This window comes from Leptonychotes weddellii, chromosome 4 (genome assembly GCF_054177405.1).
Source record: "Leptonychotes weddellii isolate Sample4059 chromosome 4, ASM5417740v2, whole genome shotgun sequence".
Taxonomy (NCBI): Eukaryota; Metazoa; Chordata; class Mammalia; order Carnivora; family Phocidae; genus Leptonychotes; species Leptonychotes weddellii.
Window position 1 is genome coordinate 10,588,200 of NC_138372.1, and position 18,396 is coordinate 10,606,595.

Sequence of the window (18,396 nt, forward strand, 5' to 3'; positions counted from 1 at the left end):
CTAATTATTCTTGAGAGGGATGGGTTTCTGAACCCGTCATTGCTTCGCTGGGCAGTGAGAAGGGCGGCCTTGTTCTGACACTTTCCCAAGCAGGCGGGGATCCAAGTGCCCGGAAACGGCCAGCTCCTGGCCGAAGGGTGAGTAGGGGCAGGAGTCCTAGGAGAGGCACTGGCAGCCGCTTTGACACGCAGCCCTATCAAAACCAACCCCCTTTCTCTCTTTTCTTCCCCCAGGCCGGCGCCTGGGACCCCTGCTTGAGGGGCTAGAGATCGTCCCTGTCTCTGCAAGCTCAGCGCCCCAGGTCTGACTAAGTGCCTACCCCGCGGCCGGCTCCCTGCGCGACTGCGCGCCTGCGCATCAGGATCGGGCGCGCGAACGTTCCTTTCAGGCCCAGCGTTCCTCCCTCCCCCGCGCGCCTGCGCGCCGGCTGGGAGGAACTCGGCGTCTCGGCCTCGGCGGGCGGGCGGACGCGCGCGTGCCCGCGGCGAGGGAGGCGGGGCGCGCGCGCCGGTGGGAAGCGTCCGGCTGCCACAGCGCCAGCTCCGTTGTAGTCGCTGCCGCCCGGGTCCCGCTCGCCCCTCCTCCCCGCTCCCCCGCCCGCCGCCGCCCGGGCGCATGCGCTGCCGGAGCGCGAGGGTCGGCTTCGGGTGTGTGGTGGCGGCAGAGCGGAGCTGCGAGGCCCGAGAGTCAGAACCTGGGGGAGAGGGATGGTCTCTGCACGGGGGGGAGCCGGAGGAGCCGCCGCCGCTGCCGACGCCACCGCCGCAGCCGCCGCCGCCGCCGCCTCGGCGCCCGCCTCCCGGCGCTGACGGGCTCGTACGAAGCCGGCGAGGGAGAACCCGCACCAGCGGTCGCCGGCACACCGCCCAGCATGGTCCGAGAAACCAGGCACCTCTGGGTGGGCAACTTACCGGAGAATGTGCGGGAAGAGAAGATCATCGAGCATTTCAAACGGTGAGTGACACGCGGCCCGGGGCCGCGCTCTCTCCTCGGGCGCTGCTGCCCGTCCGGCCCGTTGCCGGCCCCTCCCCGTGCGCGGAACTGCTGAGGGGACCCGGACCAGACCCACGGACGGGAGCGGGGGGTGCGCGGCTGTCTGGCCGCCGCTCGGCCCGCGTCGTGGCGTTGGGCCTCGGCGGAGCGGCCCCGGCTGCCGCCCTCTCCCGCCCCAGCGAGGAGGAGGTTATCGCCCGGCCTCCGCGGAGCCGGCGCCGGGAGGGTGTCCTCAAGCCGGCCAGGAGTGGGGTTGCGTCCTTGCGCCCCGCTGCCCCGGACCCCCATCCCGGCGCGGCCAACTCCGGAGTCCCGCCGCAACTCCTCGCCCTGCCGACGCTTTGGAAATGTCTAACCGAGGGAGGGGTTTGTGCGACAGGAGAGGTTTTACCCAGACACAAGTCTCGGTAGGTGGTGTAGGAGCAGCTCCGAACTGGGGAGACAACTACGAGGTTCTAGGCACCTCTCACGAACGGCTTACAGACCTAGAAACTACAGGGAAATGGCAAGCTCACATTTTCTCTCTCTTTAAATTACTATTTTTTTTTTCGGGGTTGGCTAGCGAGTATGGTGTCTGTAAATAAGTTGGTGCGCCTGTTTCGGCTCTTTCGCCTTCCTGGCCGCCTTCAGCCCTCTGGGGTCCTTGGGTGAGGAGGGTGGTGAGGACCGAGGGCTTTCAGTGGAAGACCCACCGCAGGTAGGACGGTGCCCAGCTGGCGTAGGAGCCCGAGAGCCCCGGGATTTCTACCTCCGCGGCCGCGCCGGCTTAGCACTGAGGGGCCGCCTTTGGAAGAACGGTGATTCCCTCCCGCCCAGAGTTCTTTAATCGGTCGTTAGAAGAATGCAAATCTTTTAAGATCAGGAGATAACAGCTTTTTAAAACTTCCCAGAATATTTTTTGTCAGTGAAATGTGGGGATCACTGTTGTTTTTGATACATCTTACACAGTAGCATTTAAGCGCTTGCTTTCTTTGTGGAACGTATGTGTGCCGTAACGGATAGGGTCCTCGGTATAAAATACTGAAAGTGACGATTTGCTGAAGATGGGTGCAAATTGTGAAGGACTGTAGCAAATCTGTGATCGTCCTCGAAAATTACTGTTTCTTCCGATATTCAAGACCCTGAAAGATTTTAAGTGTGGTTTACTAATTCCTCTTACTATCTAGTGAGTGAAGGAAATTATGGAGCGCCCTTATTAGTGAGTCACCATGGGAAAAATAGATTGCGTCGCTTGTTCCTGAGCAGCTTGGATAGGGAAATGGAAGCAGAGGCAGCAGAGCTCCACTCTTTTAAATGGAGGATCATTGATTCTGTTGGTGGTTGCTGTTACTGGGGTATTAAATCTTCACTGCTGGAGCGCGCGTCTGCGCGTGTCCGCGTGTGAAAAGGAGCCGGCAATAGTGAGGCCATTCATAACCTGCTAAAGCTGTCCTCGGCAGGGCTGGGGGAGGCGCGCTTCCAGGGACTCTCCCGGTGTTTACTACGTTGTGCTGAGAAACCAGGCTAGGGCAGGCAGGGAGCAAAAACTCGCCTCTATCCCCAGTGATAAAGGAGAGCGAGACCCTGGTGCTCAGTTGGGAAGCAGATGGGAACTTTCTCTCCCTGGCGCTGCTCCACCCTTTACCTCCACCCACAGCCACAGTATCTTCAGTGCTTTGGTGGGAAAGTCACTTAGGTGCAGATTATTGGAGTGGAAAAGCCACTTAAGTGTGCTCACTTTTAACTCCTTGTGGACTTTCTCTGTAGGTCTCTGCCTGGGAAATTCGTCTGTACCGACATGCAAACACGTGCATTGCAGCATTCGCTTTTCCCCTCAGTGTTTTGTGGCCAGACGTGTCATTTCGCATTATGCACATTCCAGAGACATTGCATGCCTATTGCAGGGAGTTTGACTCCTCTGAAGATGAGGGGTGAGGGAAAGGAAAGAGGAGATAGTCCAAGGGAGTTTTGGGAGGTTTTTAAGTGGATGATGCTGCCGTCCGGCTTGTGTGAATGACTTTCTAAAATGGCGGCCAGGACCCACTTTATGTGGGAATCAGCAGAGCAGATCTCAGAATGCACAGAGGGAGGAGGGGGCGGAGGATGCGAGCTGCCTTCGAAAGCGGAGATCTGGAGGAACGTTACTGTATTAAAGAGGGCTTAGCGGGCACATTGCTCACGACTGCGTTTAAAGGGGTATTTCACGTATTGCAGAGCACAAGCAGATGCTACTGATTAAAGCAGATTATTTTAAAACTAAGCAGACCGCGTGTCCATGAAACTCCTTTCTTTTGATTTTTAAAAAATTTAAACAGGCGTCCTTAGCCCTTTGAAAAGGCAGTGCATTCTTACGGGTTTAAAGAGTGTAAAGGGTTTACAGAGAAAAATCTCCCCTTCACCCCTGACCTCGGGATTCCCAGTTTCCATCCCCCACTTCCCACCCGATCCCTGGGACAGGTAATCTCTATTTATGGTTTCTTGCTTATTCTTAAATATGTATAAGAAATGTTTTCGCTTTTCCAGCTGTGGAGCTAAATGGACCCTGTTTGGAGGAATTCAAAGTCTTTTATCCCTACTGTAGAAAATGTTCTGTAAAATGTGTGATTGCTATGGGGAGGAAAATGAAATTTGAGTAATTAAGTGAAAGGGATCAAAAGGTAGTTGTACCAGACTGATAGTTCTGCAAGAAAATGTAGATATTCACTTTTAGTGTTTTCTAGAAATCAAAATGAGAGAAACTCTCTAATACCTTTTACCAGCTCTTATCCTTTTCCCTAGTTAATTACAACATTAAGTAATAACTGTTTTACAGGATTAAGAGGTGTATATTGGGAATACATTACATAAAACGTTTTCAAAATGATTATTCTTGTAACATGATTAGGCTTTCGTAAGTGTTTGGGGGTTTTTTTGTTTTTTGTTTTTTTTTTAAGATTAAACCAGACCGTTTTGGGAGCAGGGCAGCTTAGAGGGCACTTTTGTGTGTGTTTGGGGGGAGGGGTCAGAACCAAATCTTTTTTGTATTATTTACATTTTGAGCAGTGATTTTGGTGGAAAACAGATTGAGGGAAGGATGCTGCTTTGGCTTTTTTCCCTCTGTACCAAAGAAAGACCCAATCTTTAAAATGTAATCAGAGCATTTTCAAAATTTGGCTTTACCTTCTTGCAATAAGAATACATTTGTGTGTTCGTTGTCTTTACAGCTTTTAATATGCCGGTTGAAAAAAATTAAATGAGGACTATTTCTGAATCCCATTTTAGTTAACAAAGATCTATTGCAGGGACTGAATTTGCACAATAGAGAAAGTCCTTTCCTTTGTATGTTAGCTGGGTTGAAGGGGGAAGGGAGGAGTTACACAACAATTGGTTGCTGTCTTTTAGTTGTAAGAGAGAGAGGTGTGTGCAAAGACGATTCCCTGAATTAGAATCGAACGAATAGAGCCCTTTAAAGAATATAAAATTCTCTATCTTATTTGCCCATTTTAAGTAAATCACATATTCAGGTTCTTCCCATCCATCCCCAGTTTGAGAGAAAACGTTAAAGATTGTGCAGAGGTAGAGCAAGGTAGCTTATGTAAAAATTTTGTCAAAGAATGAGGCCCATTTAAAAATGTATTTTGGCTTTGCTGATTTTAAATGTCTTATTACAATGGTTTCGTGAGTTAAAATAGCTGGAATACATGTTACATGTATTTGGATATTTTACTTTGGGGACACAGTAAAAATATAGTGGAAGAATTTCCTTGTCTTGAGTATTCTATAACTAGAGGTATTTTTAGACTTCAAACAAATTTGACTCACCCTAGCCTTACATCATTGCTACATCGTTTCTTTTTTAGAGCCCGGCCAGTTTCTATGTAGAAACAGCTCTGGTTTTGAATGTTATAATTTCGATATTTATTTTTGTGATGGGCTTTTGTACATTTTAAAAATAAAATTTAGTTATCTTGAGAAATAGCATTAAAAATTAATACGGAATGCGTGAAATGTTGTATTTAATTTCCTAAGGAGGATGCCTCTGGCAGATTGGAGGAAAACAGGGCTCGGTGCCAGGAAGAATGGTGGTGTTTGACTTGTGGAGGGCACCGTTTTCCAACTATCGTGTAGATTCTTGATTGCTCAGGCATTGTATTGTTTGGTATGCTTATGAAGAGATTTCAGGCTTGATTTATGAGACACTTCTAATCCTGTGAGCGCTCATGCTTGGGGAAGATTTTTATAGAAGTTACAAAGATAGTGGTAATGTGTAAGTTTTTCCAAATAGTCTTCTAAGTCTCACTTTCTCCTTACTTTGAAAAAAAAAATTTTTTTTTTTTAAGATTTTATTTATTTGACACACAGAGAGAGACAGTGAGAGAGGGAACACAAGCAGGGGAAGTGGCAGAGAGAGAAGCAGGCTTCCGCGGAGCAGGGAGCCTGATGCGGGGGCTCAATCCCAGGACCCTGGGATCATGACCTGAGCCGAAGGCAGACGCTTAACGACTGAGCCACCCAGGCACCCCTGAAATTTTGCTTAAATTTAAAAAAATGTTTGAAATAGTTCATGAAAACTAGTATATGCAATTGGAGATGATACATTTCTGTTTTTACTTATAAGAATCTGTGGTGTTTGAGCTGTAGTTAACTGGTCTATAGTATTTATTTATTTATTTATTTTTAAAGTACAGTGTGATTTTTTTTTTAATATTTTTTATTTATTTGACAGAGAGAGACACAGCGAAAGAGGGAACACAAGTAGAGGGAGAGGGAGAAGCAGGCCTCCTGCTGAGCAGGGAGCCCAGTGCGGGCTGGGCTCTATCCCAGGACCCTGGGATCATGACCTGAGCCACTTAACGACTGAGCCACCCAGGCACCCCTAGTCTGTAGTATTTAGAGTAAGCATTGTGGTCTGCAGATACCTTCAGTATATATATTTATTAAAATTGGGCTCCTGAATTTCCTTATTAGATGCTTTGTAATAAATGTTCAAGCCCTTGAAACAGACCTGTATTGGCCTGCTGAACAAGGAGACAAAATAAAGTAATATTTTTCTATAGTTAAATTTCTAACCTTTACTGTTATCTTTATTTTTATTATTATTATTATTTGCCTTAGAGCTACTCATGTTTTGAGTGGAAATAGCATACTCTGTTGTGGAAACCAGTTAGAATGTTTAATCATTTTATTAGAAACCGTGTAATTTTTGTGTGCTACCTATTTTCACTATGTGAAAATATGCTGTGCCATGAAGAGATGTTCTTGGTATAATTTTACAGTATTACGATATTCAGATTTTTCCCCCTACATGTGTCTGCGTCTCCCAGGTTGAAAATTGTAAACATCTAAAACCCACAAAGGAATGTCTCCATAAAATCCTTAAATTTAGTGAATTCTTGGATTTAATTACTTAGGAGTTCATTTTGAATGTAGAGATAAATGGAAATTTAGCATAAAGAGTATTATATAAGGAACTGCTCCAGTTCTTAGGGTTAATGAATATTTGTGGGAAAATTCAAATGGGAAACACTATTGTTTGTCCCATTGCTTGTTTTGGTGCTAGATTTTTAGTCCAGCATTAACCTCTAGAGCTATTTATTGTGTGTGTAAAGTGCAGAGTTTGGCTTACTTGAGAATTTTGGCAAATGGAATGAAGATTTTCTAATTAGACTTTGTATTGACTTTGATTGTTATATTCTTATCATGTTTACACACAGTGTATGAACTTTTATGTGTAATACATTTATAGTTTTTTTGATTCTTTTTTTAACCTTCACCTCATTCCTTTCATTTGAAAACTAGGACATTTATACTCTTCTTAAACATTTTGTATTTTAGGGGCACCTTGATTACGGCTCAGGGTTGTGAGATTGAGCCCCTACATGCGGCTCTCTGCTCAGTCGGGAGTCTGCTTGAGATTCTTTCCCTCTGCCTCTATCCCTGCTCCTGTGCATGTGCTCTGTTTCTCTCTCTCTCAGAAAAATAAATCTTTAAAAAAATTTTTGTATTTTACAAAATGACATTTGGCATACAGTGATTCGTGTCTTTTATAAATCATTAAGTTGGTGGGTGGTAAATTTTTTGGTCTCAAGCGTTAATTTTTTTTTTTTTTTAAAGATTGTATTTATGGGCGCCTGGGTGGCTCAGATGGTTAAGCGTCTGCCTTCAGCTCAGGTCATGATCTCAGGGTCCTGGGATGGAGTCCTGAATCGGGCTCCCTGCTCCTTGGGAGCCTGCTTCTCCCTCTGCCTCTCTCTCTCTCTCTCTCATGAATAAATAAATAAAATCTTAAAAAAAAAAAAGATTGTATTTATTTATTTGAGAGCACGAGCGGGAGGAGGGGCAGAGAGGGAGAAGTAGGCTCCCCGCTGAGCAGGGAGCCTGACGTGGGGCTCGATCCCAGGCCTCCCGGATCATGACCTGAGCCGGAGGCAGACGCTTAACTGACTGAACCACCCAGGTGCCCCTCAAGCATTAATTTTTATTATTTTTTTTATTTTTTTAAAGATTTTATTTATTTGACAGAGAAGACACAGCTAGAGAGAGAACACAAGCAGGGGGACTGGTAGAGGGAGAAGCAGGCTTCCCGTGGAGCAGGGAGCCCGATGCGGGGCTCGATCCCAGGACCCTGGGATCGTGACCTGAGCCAAAGGCAGAAGCTTAACAACTGAGCCACCCAGGCGTCCCTCAAGCATTAATTTTTAAAAATTAGGTTATTACACTGTCTGCAGTAAAGGCTCTTTTGTGTTCAAGATTCCTTAAAAATCACCTTGAATTTTTTTTTTTAATTTTCTTTTTTAAGATTTTATTTATTTGAGAGCGTGCATGCACACAAGGCAGGGATGGAGGGCAGAGGGAGAGGGTGAGGGACAAGCAGACTCCCCACTGAGCGCAGAGCCCAAGGAGTGGCTCATTGCAGGGCTTGGTCCCAGGACCCCAAAATATGACAGAAGTCAGAGGCTTAATGGGCTGAGCCACCCAGGCACCCTGCAGAGGATTCTTTCTAATTTCCTCATTTCCATGTTTGTAAATTATTTATGCTCATCACAACATCAGAAACTAAAGTAGCTCTTAGACTTGCTGCTGCATACTTCAATGCATTAATAAAGATGCATATGTATTACTGTTTTATAGTTTAAAAATTATACTTTGGAGAATTTTGAATATATACAAAAATAGAAAAATAGTAAGTGAATCCCATGTACCCAGCATTCAGCCCAAACAACCATCAATTGTGGCCTATCCTGCCTTATGAAGAAAATTAAAGCAAAGGAGGGAACAGAGAGTCACGGGGGTGGGAGGAATAAGTAAGGCCTCTTTGAAAAGATGGTAATTGTGGGGCGCCTAGGTTGCTCGTTCGGTTAAAGTGGCTGCCTTTGGCTCAGGTCATGATCCCAGGGCTTCGGGATCGAGCCCCACATCGGGCTCCCTGCTTAGCGGAGAGCCTGCTTCTCCCTCTCCCTCTGCCTGTTGCTCTGCCTACTTGTTTTGTCTCTCTATAAAACACTAACTCTGCTTATGAAAGAAAGAAAAGAAAGAGAGAGAAAGAAAGAAAGGAAAGAGAAGGAAGGAAAGAAAAGAAAGAGAAAAGGAAGGAAGGAAAAGATGGTATTTGATACACCAAAATGAAGGCCTGTCCACGCTTAGATCCACTTCTTTCTTACCACTGTCATTTTTTCTCATTTAAAATTTATTTTGGAATATAGTTCATGAATGGTACAAAGAATTCCCACATTCCCTTCATCCAGATTCCTCAGTCGTTAGCACTTTGCAACATTTGCTCCATTACCCTCTCTTGTCTTTTTGTGGCATGATATCCTCTTACCCTTAAAGTCTCTAGTATATACCTTCCCAAAACAAGGACACTCTTGCACTGCACCTCATTGTCTTCCCAGCCAGGAAGTCAGTATTGGTACAATACTTCTGCCCAGCCCATAGACCCCATTCACATGATGCCAGCCATCCCAACAGTATTCCTTTTTCCTTTTTTGGTCCAGGAACTTAGCCATGTATTGCTGTTGGTGGTTGTGTCTCATCATTCTGGAACACTTTCTCAGTCTTCCCTAATTCTCATGTGCCTGATAGTCTTATAAAGCATAGGCCTTTCAGGGCACCTAGGTGGCTCAGTCAGTTAAGCATCTGCATTCAGCTCAGCATGATCCTGTTGTCCTGGGATCGAGCCCAGCATCTGGCTCCCTGCTCAGTGGGGAATCTGCTTCTCCTTCTGCCCCTCACCCTGCTCATGCTCTCTCTCAAATAAATAAATAAAATCTTAAAAAAAAAAAAAAAAGCATAGGCCTTTCCTTCTGCAGGATAACCCTCCACTTGGTCTGTCCAGTATTACCTCATGACCAGATCAGGGCATGCATTCTTGGCAAGAATAATACAGAAATGATCTCTGCCATTCTGAGTAACATATAAGGAGGCAAACAGTACGGATCCATGCCACCACTGGTGATATTAGTTTAATTTTGCTCACCTACTCAAGTTAACGTCTTTACTATTTTCCCCTTTGTATTTGATTAGCATTTTATGGGGAGATATTTTAATATTACGTTGATAGTCTTTCTTTTATTAAACCTATAGTCACCAGCCTTAGCAGTGATAACTCTTGCTTGTAAATATAGTGCTGTGATTCCTTCTATATTTAGTTTCCTGTAGGTAGGAACTTTCTGTGTATGTGTATAATACTTATGATTTCTACTTTTTTTCAGTGAGCTTTGGTCCAGGGCTTATTTGATACCCATATTGTCCTATGTTTGACCAGTGGGAGCTCCTTCAAACTGGCTACTGTGTCCTTTTGGTATCTCCCCATCACTCTTTAAGCATTTCTTTATTTCAGGCATAAAAAGGCTTACATATACTTCCCTTGTCCTGTAATCAGTCATTTTTCCAAGAAGTTCTGGTTCCTTTTAGTGTAGGGTGGTGTTTAGAAACCAACATCTGGATGCTCAGTGTACCCATTGCTACAGAGCTAAGAAGATGTGTGTCATGTCAAGTATGTATGTATATTTTCATATATACACATTATCTGTACCTTTATGTCCCATTTTAAAAAACGTTCACTTATGTTCCAACACGTTCACTTATGTTCCAGCCTCTTCATTTTCATATTTGTATATTTTTTCTTAGACATTGAGAAACCTGACTGCTGCTATTCTCACTGTATTTGCCCAACCAATTCTGTTCTCAGTGTGTAGCTAATGTCCAGACCACTCTGCTTCCCCCACCTCTGGGCGTATCACCCCTGCTGCCTCTGTTTCACATCCCCTCCCTCTCAATTACTTTCTTTGGAAACCAACATTTGAGGGTGAGGAACAGGAAAGGAAAGTAGGACTGGAAGTGACTTGCATTTTTTGCCCTTAGTATTTCCTCTCCTAGGAGACAATTTGTGGATAAATACATTCACCTGTCTCTGGTTTAAAGCGGATATAGAGGGTGCCTGGGTGGCTCAGTTGGTTAAGTGTCTGCCTTCGGCTCAGGTCATGATCCCAGGGTCCTGGAATGGAGTCCCACGTCTGGCTCCCTGCTTAGTAGGGGGCCTGCTTCTCCCTCTCCCTCTGCCTGCTCCCCCTACTTATGCTCTCTCTCTATCAAATAAATAAAAATTAAAAGAAAAACAGATACAGAGCTACTTGACTCTTAAAATTATAGTTTTGGTCCTAATCCACCACTGACTTGGTGATATGAGCATAATCACTGGATCAGTCTGAGCTTTATTATATGCTGAGTCACACAGACTAGGGGATAGTGAGAAAGAAGTTTATTTCTTAGGAATAATATTAGGAATCATCATTGCTTCCTTTATTTGGTTGTCAGTCACTCACTGTGTGGTACCTCAGCAAAATTTTGCCCTTGCCCTACCTTCCCCCAAACCTTACTGACTTTAACTTTTTTTTAAAAAAAATTGAGTTATAATTGATGTATACTTGAAACTAATAATGTTATATAACATAATTTGGTATTTGTATATATTTCAGTATGGTCACCATATTGAGCCAGGCGTCCCAAGATTTAATTTTTTAAGTAATCTCTATACCCAGTGTAGGGCTTGAACTTAGAACCCCAAGATCAAGAGTCTTAATGTTCCACCTACTGAGCCAACCGGGTGCCCCGTGTTGACTTTTTTTTTTAAGATTTACTTTCTTAGGGGCGCCTGGGTGGCTCAGATGGTTGAGCATCTGCCTTCGGCTCAGGTCATGATCCCGGTTCTGGGATCGAGCCCCACGTTGGGCTCCTGGCTCAGCGGGAGCCTGCTTCTCCTTCTCCCTCGGACTCTCCCTCTGCTCATGTTCTCTCTCTCTGTATCTCTGTGTCTCAAATGAATAAATAAAATCTTTAAAAAAAGATTTACTTTCTTAACAACTTTCAAATAATATAGTACTGTTAACTGTAGTTACTATACAGCACATTACATCCCTGTGACTAGTTTCTAACTAGAAGTTTGTACCTTTTGACCCCCTTTCTTTCACTCATTTCACCCTTCTACTCACCACCCTTCCATCTGTTCTCTGTATCTATGAGCTTGTGGTTTTTGTTGTTGTTTTTAAGATTCTACATAGAAATGAGATCATATGATATTTGTCTTTCTCTGACTTCATTTAGTATAATGCCCTCAAGATCCGTCAACATTGTCTCAAATAGCAAGGCTTCCTTTTTTATGGCTGTTTAGTACTCCACTGTGTATAGACACGCTACATCTTCTTTACCCGTTCTTCAGTCCCTGGACACTTAGGTTGTTTCCATGTCTTGGCTGTCGTAAATTCTGCTGCAGTGAACACGGGGATGCATATATCTTTTCAAGTTAGTGTTTTCATTTTCTCTGGGTAAATACCCAGAAGTGAATTGCTGGATCATATGGTAGTTCTATTTTTAAAGTTTTGAGGAACCTCCATTACTGTTTTCCAAAGTGGCTGCACTCAACTTTCTTTTTCTCCTCCCTCTGTATACTCTTGGTCCTTATCCAACAGGTTCCTTAGTGAGTTAAGACCCTTATTCTTTGGCACAAGCCCTGGAATGCTGGAGTTTGTACAGTTTGTATTATTTTGAAGTAGATTCCAGACATTTTATCCATGAATATTTCAGTATTTATGTCTAGAAGATAAGGATTATTTAAAGAGATATATTTCTTTTTCATATACCCAGTCAGTATTCAAGTTTGTAATTGATTGTGTGTGTTTTAAGAATTTTTTTTTTTTTAGGGCGCCTGGGTGGCTCAGTTGGTTAAGCAACTGCCTTTGGCTCAGGTCATGATCCTGGAGTCCCGCATCGGGCTCCCTGCTCAGCGAGGAGCCTGCTTCTCCCTCTGACCCTCCCCCCTCTCATGTACTCTCTCTCATTCTCGCTCTCTCAAATAAATAAATAAATCTTTAAAAAAAAAAATTTTTTTTTTAACTCAGACTCTAAGGTACACCTATTATAATTGTTGATATGTAATTCTTTAAAAATTTTATTGAAAAACTTAAAAAAAATTGGGGGGGGGGCACCTGGCTGGCTCAGTTGGTAGAGCATGAGACTCTTGGTCTTGGGGTTGTGAGTTTAAGCCCCAATAAATTTTAAAAAAATTATTGAGGCTTAATTTGCATACAGGAAAATGTGCTTATTTTAAGTGTAAAGTTTCTTGAATTTTGAGAAATGTAGGCATCGTTGTAACCACCACCACCACCACCACCGTCCCAGTCGAGATACCACAGTTTATTTACTTATTGATGAACATTTTGACTATTGAAGTCTTTTAATCTGTAGATTTTAATCTCCCTCTTTCCTTACAACTTAATTGTTGCAAACCAGGTTGATTGTTCTATAGAGTTTCTCACTGTGTGAATTTTGCTGATAGCATTTTTGTCCATGGGGTGCCTGGGTGGCTTAGGCATCTGACTCTGTTTTGGCTCAGGTCATAATCTTAGGGTCGTGAGTTGGAGCCCCAAGTTGGGCTCCAGGATGGGTGTGGAGCCTGCTTGGGATTCTCTCTCTCCCTCTGCCGCTCCCCACTCTCTCTCTTTAAAAAAAAAAAATTCTTTTCCTGTGATGTATGCTAATATCACCTTTTGTCCTCTGGTTTTTTTTTTTTTTTTTTTAAGGATTTTATTTATTTGACAGAGAGCACAAGTAGGGGGAGCGGCAGGCAGAGGAGGAGGGAGAAGCAGGTTCCCTGCTGAGCAGGGAGCCGGATGCAGGGCTTGATCCCAGGGATCATGACCTGAGCCGAAGGCAGCCGCTTAACTGACTAAGCCACCCAGGCGCCCCTGTCCTCTGATTTTTGTATGAGTGGAACTTACTTTATTGTATTTTTTTAAGATTTTATTTATTTATTTGAAAGAGCAAGAGAGCACAATTGGGGGACAGTAGAGGGAGAGGGAGAAGCAGGCTTCCTGTCGGGCTCCATCCCAGGACCCTAGGATCATGACCTGAGCCGAAGGCAGATGCTTAACCATCTGAGCCACCCAGGTGGAACCCCTGAGTGGAACCATTTTAAAGTATTTTGATAATTGTATTTTATTATAATTGGTTTTCTTTGTAATCTTGTTCATTTTATTTTATTAATGTTATTCCAAGGAAGTGTTTGTAGGTTTCACCAGACTGTCAACCCAGTCCAGGGCATGAAAAAGTTAAGAACCATTGGTTTAAGCAAACCATTAGTTTAAGAATAGAATAGTAGCAGCATATTTAAACTTTTTTTTTTTTTTTTTTAAGATTTTGTTTATTTGACAGAGCACAAGCACAAACGGAGGGAGCTGCAGGCAGAGGGAGAGGGAGAAGTAGGCTCCCCGCTGAGCAAGGAGCCCAATGTGGGGCTTGATCCCAGGACCCTGGGACCACGACCCGAGCTGAAGGCAGACGCTTAACTGACTGAGCCACCCAGGTGCCCCAGGAGCAGCACATTTAAGTACTGATTTTAACTTTGACATAGAAAGGTTGAGGTGAAAAAGTTAAAATCACCAAAAAACTTTGACTAGAAAATAAAACAAAGATAGTGTGAGGTGAATAGCTTGATTCCCGCCCCTCCTCTTTTTTACTCATTGTACTCTTAGTCATTGGAACTGCTGTGTTTTTTCCCCCCATGGGTTTTTTGTTTTGTTTTTCAGGTTTTGCATTCTCCTCCTCCAACACCTAGTCTTATCCTAGAAATCTTAGACTCTTTGTATTTCTAAGGTTGCTCGTTTTAGTCAGCTTGAATTCTTTCAGTGACATGAATTTCAAGCACATCCATGGTTAGTATTAAATGCCATAATCAGTATTGCCTACTTTTTTTTTTCCCCCCAGTGTGGAGCCCAGTGCAGGGCTTCAGCTCACGGCATTGAGATAAAGACCTGAGCTGAGATCAGTTGGACACTTAACCACCTGAGCCACTCAGGCGCCTCTGTGGGCCACACTTTAATCAGAGAAAACAAGATTTGCGAAAATCTCAAGTTTATAGAGAGCTCTTAAAATTCAATTAGTATGTGATGCTGTATATAAAATAAGGGGCTTTAACTCTACAGTAATACATTTATTACCTAAAGTGGGTATATTTAATTTTTCCCAGAAACCAAGTGGGTTGGGTTATAAGATTCCTAGGGTCTTTACAGTTTAAGAAATCTTGTTATAGCTATCATTCATAAGACATAAAGGTCACTGGAATGCTATAAATTTTTTAAAAGTATGTATTAATGTTCAGTTGGATTATAAGAGAGTTTAATACCTGGAAATACTGTTGTAGCCATCATACGAAACATTGGTGTTATCAGTTACTTTGAAATGAATCATTCTGCTAACCAGCTATGTTCTTCAGTCAAAAGTAGCCTTTCTGGGTCAAGACATAAGTGGTATTTTAAAGTTTTAGTTTTAAATTATGTTGCAGTTAATTTTTTAAAATGGTGTGTATGTTTTGTTACATGTAAAGTGTGTAAGGATATACTCTAGTTTTTCTTAACACTCACACCTTTCTATTTTTCTTGTGAAGTAACCCTTTTCACAGTGGTTTTTGACACAGATGATCCTTTTTTAGCATATATTTGCTTTGTCATTCTAAAAGTAGATGTATAAAAGGAACTTTCATCACTGCTTTGGGTCTCACAGGGTTATGACATTTGATTTCCTTTGTGTTGATCTTATAGGAAAATTTTGTTTTAAAAATGTTTTTCTGAGTGTTTTTTTCTGAATGTTTTATTCTTCCTAAAATATTTTTTGTTTGTAGAAAAAGCTTTTTAGTTCTAGAGATTGTAACTAATCAGATTAAAATGCTGACTGGGGAAGTTTACATATTTAATAAAATAATTGGCATAGAGACTGATGACTTTTTTTTTAAGACTTTATTTATTTGACAGAGAGATGAGCACAAGCAGGGGGAGTGGCAGGCAGAGGGGGAGAGGGAGAAGCAGGCTCCCGGCTGAGCCACCCAGATAGGTGCCCCTAGTGACTTTTTTTTTTTAAAGATTTTGTTTATTTATATTAGAGAGAGAGTGAGCATGAGCAGGGGGAGGAGCAGAGGGACAAGCAGATTCCGTGCAGAGCACCGAGCCCCACAAAGGGCTTAATCCCACAATCCTGATAGCAGGACCTGAGCCGAAATCAAGAGTCTCACGCCTAATGGACACAGGTGCCCTGTGACTTATTTTTTAATTGGATGGGGCTAATTCCATGCCAAGGTTCTTTATAGGGAAGCATGTTTACTTAAAAGTTTATAAAACATTGGAATTGAGTAAAAAAAAAAAATCCAGAGACCTTTTAAAATTGAGGAGTGATAACCCATTTCCTAAATCTAGGAGTAGAGGTAGTCTTCAAAGATTTTACAAAAAACTCATAGTGGAGTATGAAAAGAATATGGAATTTATGTACATTAAAAAAAGGGATCATGTTTTTGTCTTCTATTTTATCTTAACAACTATATAGTATGAAATAAGGATAAAAGTCACTAGTCAAGGGAAGTATTAAAAGTATTCATAAGTTTTCCTAAGTCATTGTTTAAATTATATTTTACTAAGAAGTAAGTTATAAGGTTAAAAATGAATTTCTTGGGGTGCCTGGGTGGCTCAGTCGTTAAGCATCTGCCTTCGGCTCAGGTCATGATCCTAGGCTCAACCAGAAACCTGCTTCTCCCTCTCCCAATCCCCCTGCTTGTGTTCCCTCTCTCGTGGTCTCTCTCTCTGTCAAATAAATAAATAAAATCTTAAAAACAAAAAATTTCTTGGGGTGCCTGGGTGGCTCAGTTGGTTAAGTGTCTGCCTTTGGCTTAGGTCATGATCTTAGTTAGGGTCCTGGGATGGTGGGGGCCCCATCGGGGAGTCTACTTCTGCTTCTCACTCTGCCCCTCCCCCTGTTCCTTCTCTTTCACTCATTCTTTCTCTCTCAAATAAATAAAATCTTAAAAAGAAATAAAAATAACTTTCTTCTCAGCAATTTTAAGTAATAGTTCTGGTAAACCAGGTAGGAATCATGTTTTCAAAGAGCCCTTTGTATTCATACTAGAGACGCTTGATGTGGATTTTTGTTGTTACTTGTTCCTTTGGCTTCTGCAACTTCAGCTTTGTTTTCTCCAGTCTTCCCTTTTTTTGATAAGCTTGCCTTGCTCCTTTTTCCTTCATCTGCTTTATTTACTGTCATTACTTTAAGAAATGGGTAATCATGATCATTTGCATTCTACTGACAATTATACTTGAACTTTTCCCAGAAAAGTACTATGTAAATCACACACATTTATGAAGTTATTCATGGATTATTGTGAGAACAAATGTCCAAATGTTAACCCAGGCACTCCAGAAAGGAAGGAAATTCTGACTAATGCTACAACATGGATGAACCTTGAAGAAATTGTGCTGAGTGAGGGAATTTCACATCTCTCTGGATTCCCTGTATGCATGCCTATGAAATTTGATTTTCTCCCTTTAAAAAAAATATATATATGCTGGGGCGCCTAGGTGGCTTAGTCAGTTAAGTGTCCAGCTCTTGATGTCATCTCAGGTCTTGATCTCAGGGCCCTGGTTCAAGCCCTGCATTGGGCTCCAGGCTGAGCGGGGAGCCTACTTTAAAAACAAAAACTAAACAGGGGCGCCTGGGTGGCTCAGTTGGTTAAGCAACTGCCTTTGGCTCAGGTCATGACCCCAGGTCCTGGGATCGAGCCCCCCATTGCGATCCGTGCTCAGCGGGGAGTCTGCTTCTTCCTCTCCCTCTGCCTGCCGCTCCCTCTCGCTTGTGCTCTCTCTCTCTCTGTCAAAAAAATAAAATCTTTAAAAAAAACAACATAAACAAAATTAAACAAATAAAATTATGCTAAGTGACATAAGTCAAGTCCCAAAAGGCCAAGTATTGTATTATTCTACTTATAGCAGGTACCTAGAGCACACAAATTCATATAGGCAGAAAGTGGAATGGTGGTTACTTTGTTTTTTTACAGTTATAAGCAGTGTTGCAGTAAGCAGTCTTGTATACTGTTTGCAGACACCTACAACTGCGCATGCATGATCAATCCCCGTGAATGGAATTTCTAGGGATGTGTACTTAATTCTTAATACTATCAAATTGTCTTCCTAAGAGTTTTTTCTGATTTATACTCCTGCAGAGAGTGTTATGAAAGTGTCTATTATCTTAGACTAGTACCTAGGTATTATTAAAATTTAGGGTTTTGTGTTATGTTGCCTTTTTTAAAAGTTAGATTTTCAAAATTTTGAGTGAAATTGAGCAGCTTTTTTGAGTATTTCGTTTGTTTACTATTTGTATGTGCATATTTTATTTATTTTTAAGATTTTGTTTTTAAGTAATCTCTACACCCAACATGGGGCTCAAACCTACAACCCTGAGAACAAGAGTCACATGCTCCACCAGCTGAGCCAACCAGGCGCCCCCTGTGTGTATGTACATATTTTTTTTATTTAACTAATTAATTTTTTTTTTTTTTTTAGATTTTATTTATTTGAGAGAGAGGGATAGAGATAGTAAGAGAAGCACAAGTGGGGAGGAGAGGGAGAAGCAGGCTATCCGCAGAGTAAGGAGCCTGATGCAGGACTCGATCCCAGGACCCCAGGATCATGACCTGAGCCGGATGCAGATGCTCAACTGACTGAGCCACCCATGCGCCCTGAATAATTAATTTTTAAAAGGGTTTTATTAGAGCGAGCGTGGGTGCAAATGGGAGGAGGGGCAGAAGGAGAGGGAGAAGCAGACTCCCCACTGACTGGGGAGCCTGATGCAGGGCTCCATCCCAAAACCCTGAGATCCTGACCTGAGCCAAAGTTGGCCACTTAACTGAGCCACCCAGGCGCCTCAGTATGTGCATATTTTTAAAAAACTTCATATTCAGATATTTTGCCTGTTTTTTTTATTTGGGCCTGTGTTTCCCTTGATTTGTCAGAATTTGTATATTTTGGAAAACATTTATTTCTCATGTGTTACAAGTATTTTTCCCCATTTATCTTTTGACTGTTTTGTTACTCAGGAGCTACAATTTTTTGTGGTTTATGTGGTCTTTTCCTT

General features: G+C 42.7%; 1 protein-coding gene across 3 annotated transcripts in view; it reads left to right on the forward strand.

Moving 5' to 3' along the window:
• The first annotated feature begins 521 nt into the window (after positions 1–521).
• SPEN (spen family transcriptional repressor) overlaps positions 522–18,396 on the forward strand; it is a 95,328-nt gene continuing 77,453 nt past the window's right edge. For 2 of the 3 annotated variants that reach the window (XM_081817543.1, XM_081817544.1), the window contains exon 1: positions 523–954. In XM_081817543.1, the coding sequence (XP_081673669.1) occupies positions 872–954 (83 nt within the window). In that variant the 5' untranslated portion in view covers positions 523–871. Of the gene's footprint in view, positions 955–18,396 lie in introns of all 3 variants that reach the window. The other variant, XM_081817545.1, reaches the window with a different exon arrangement.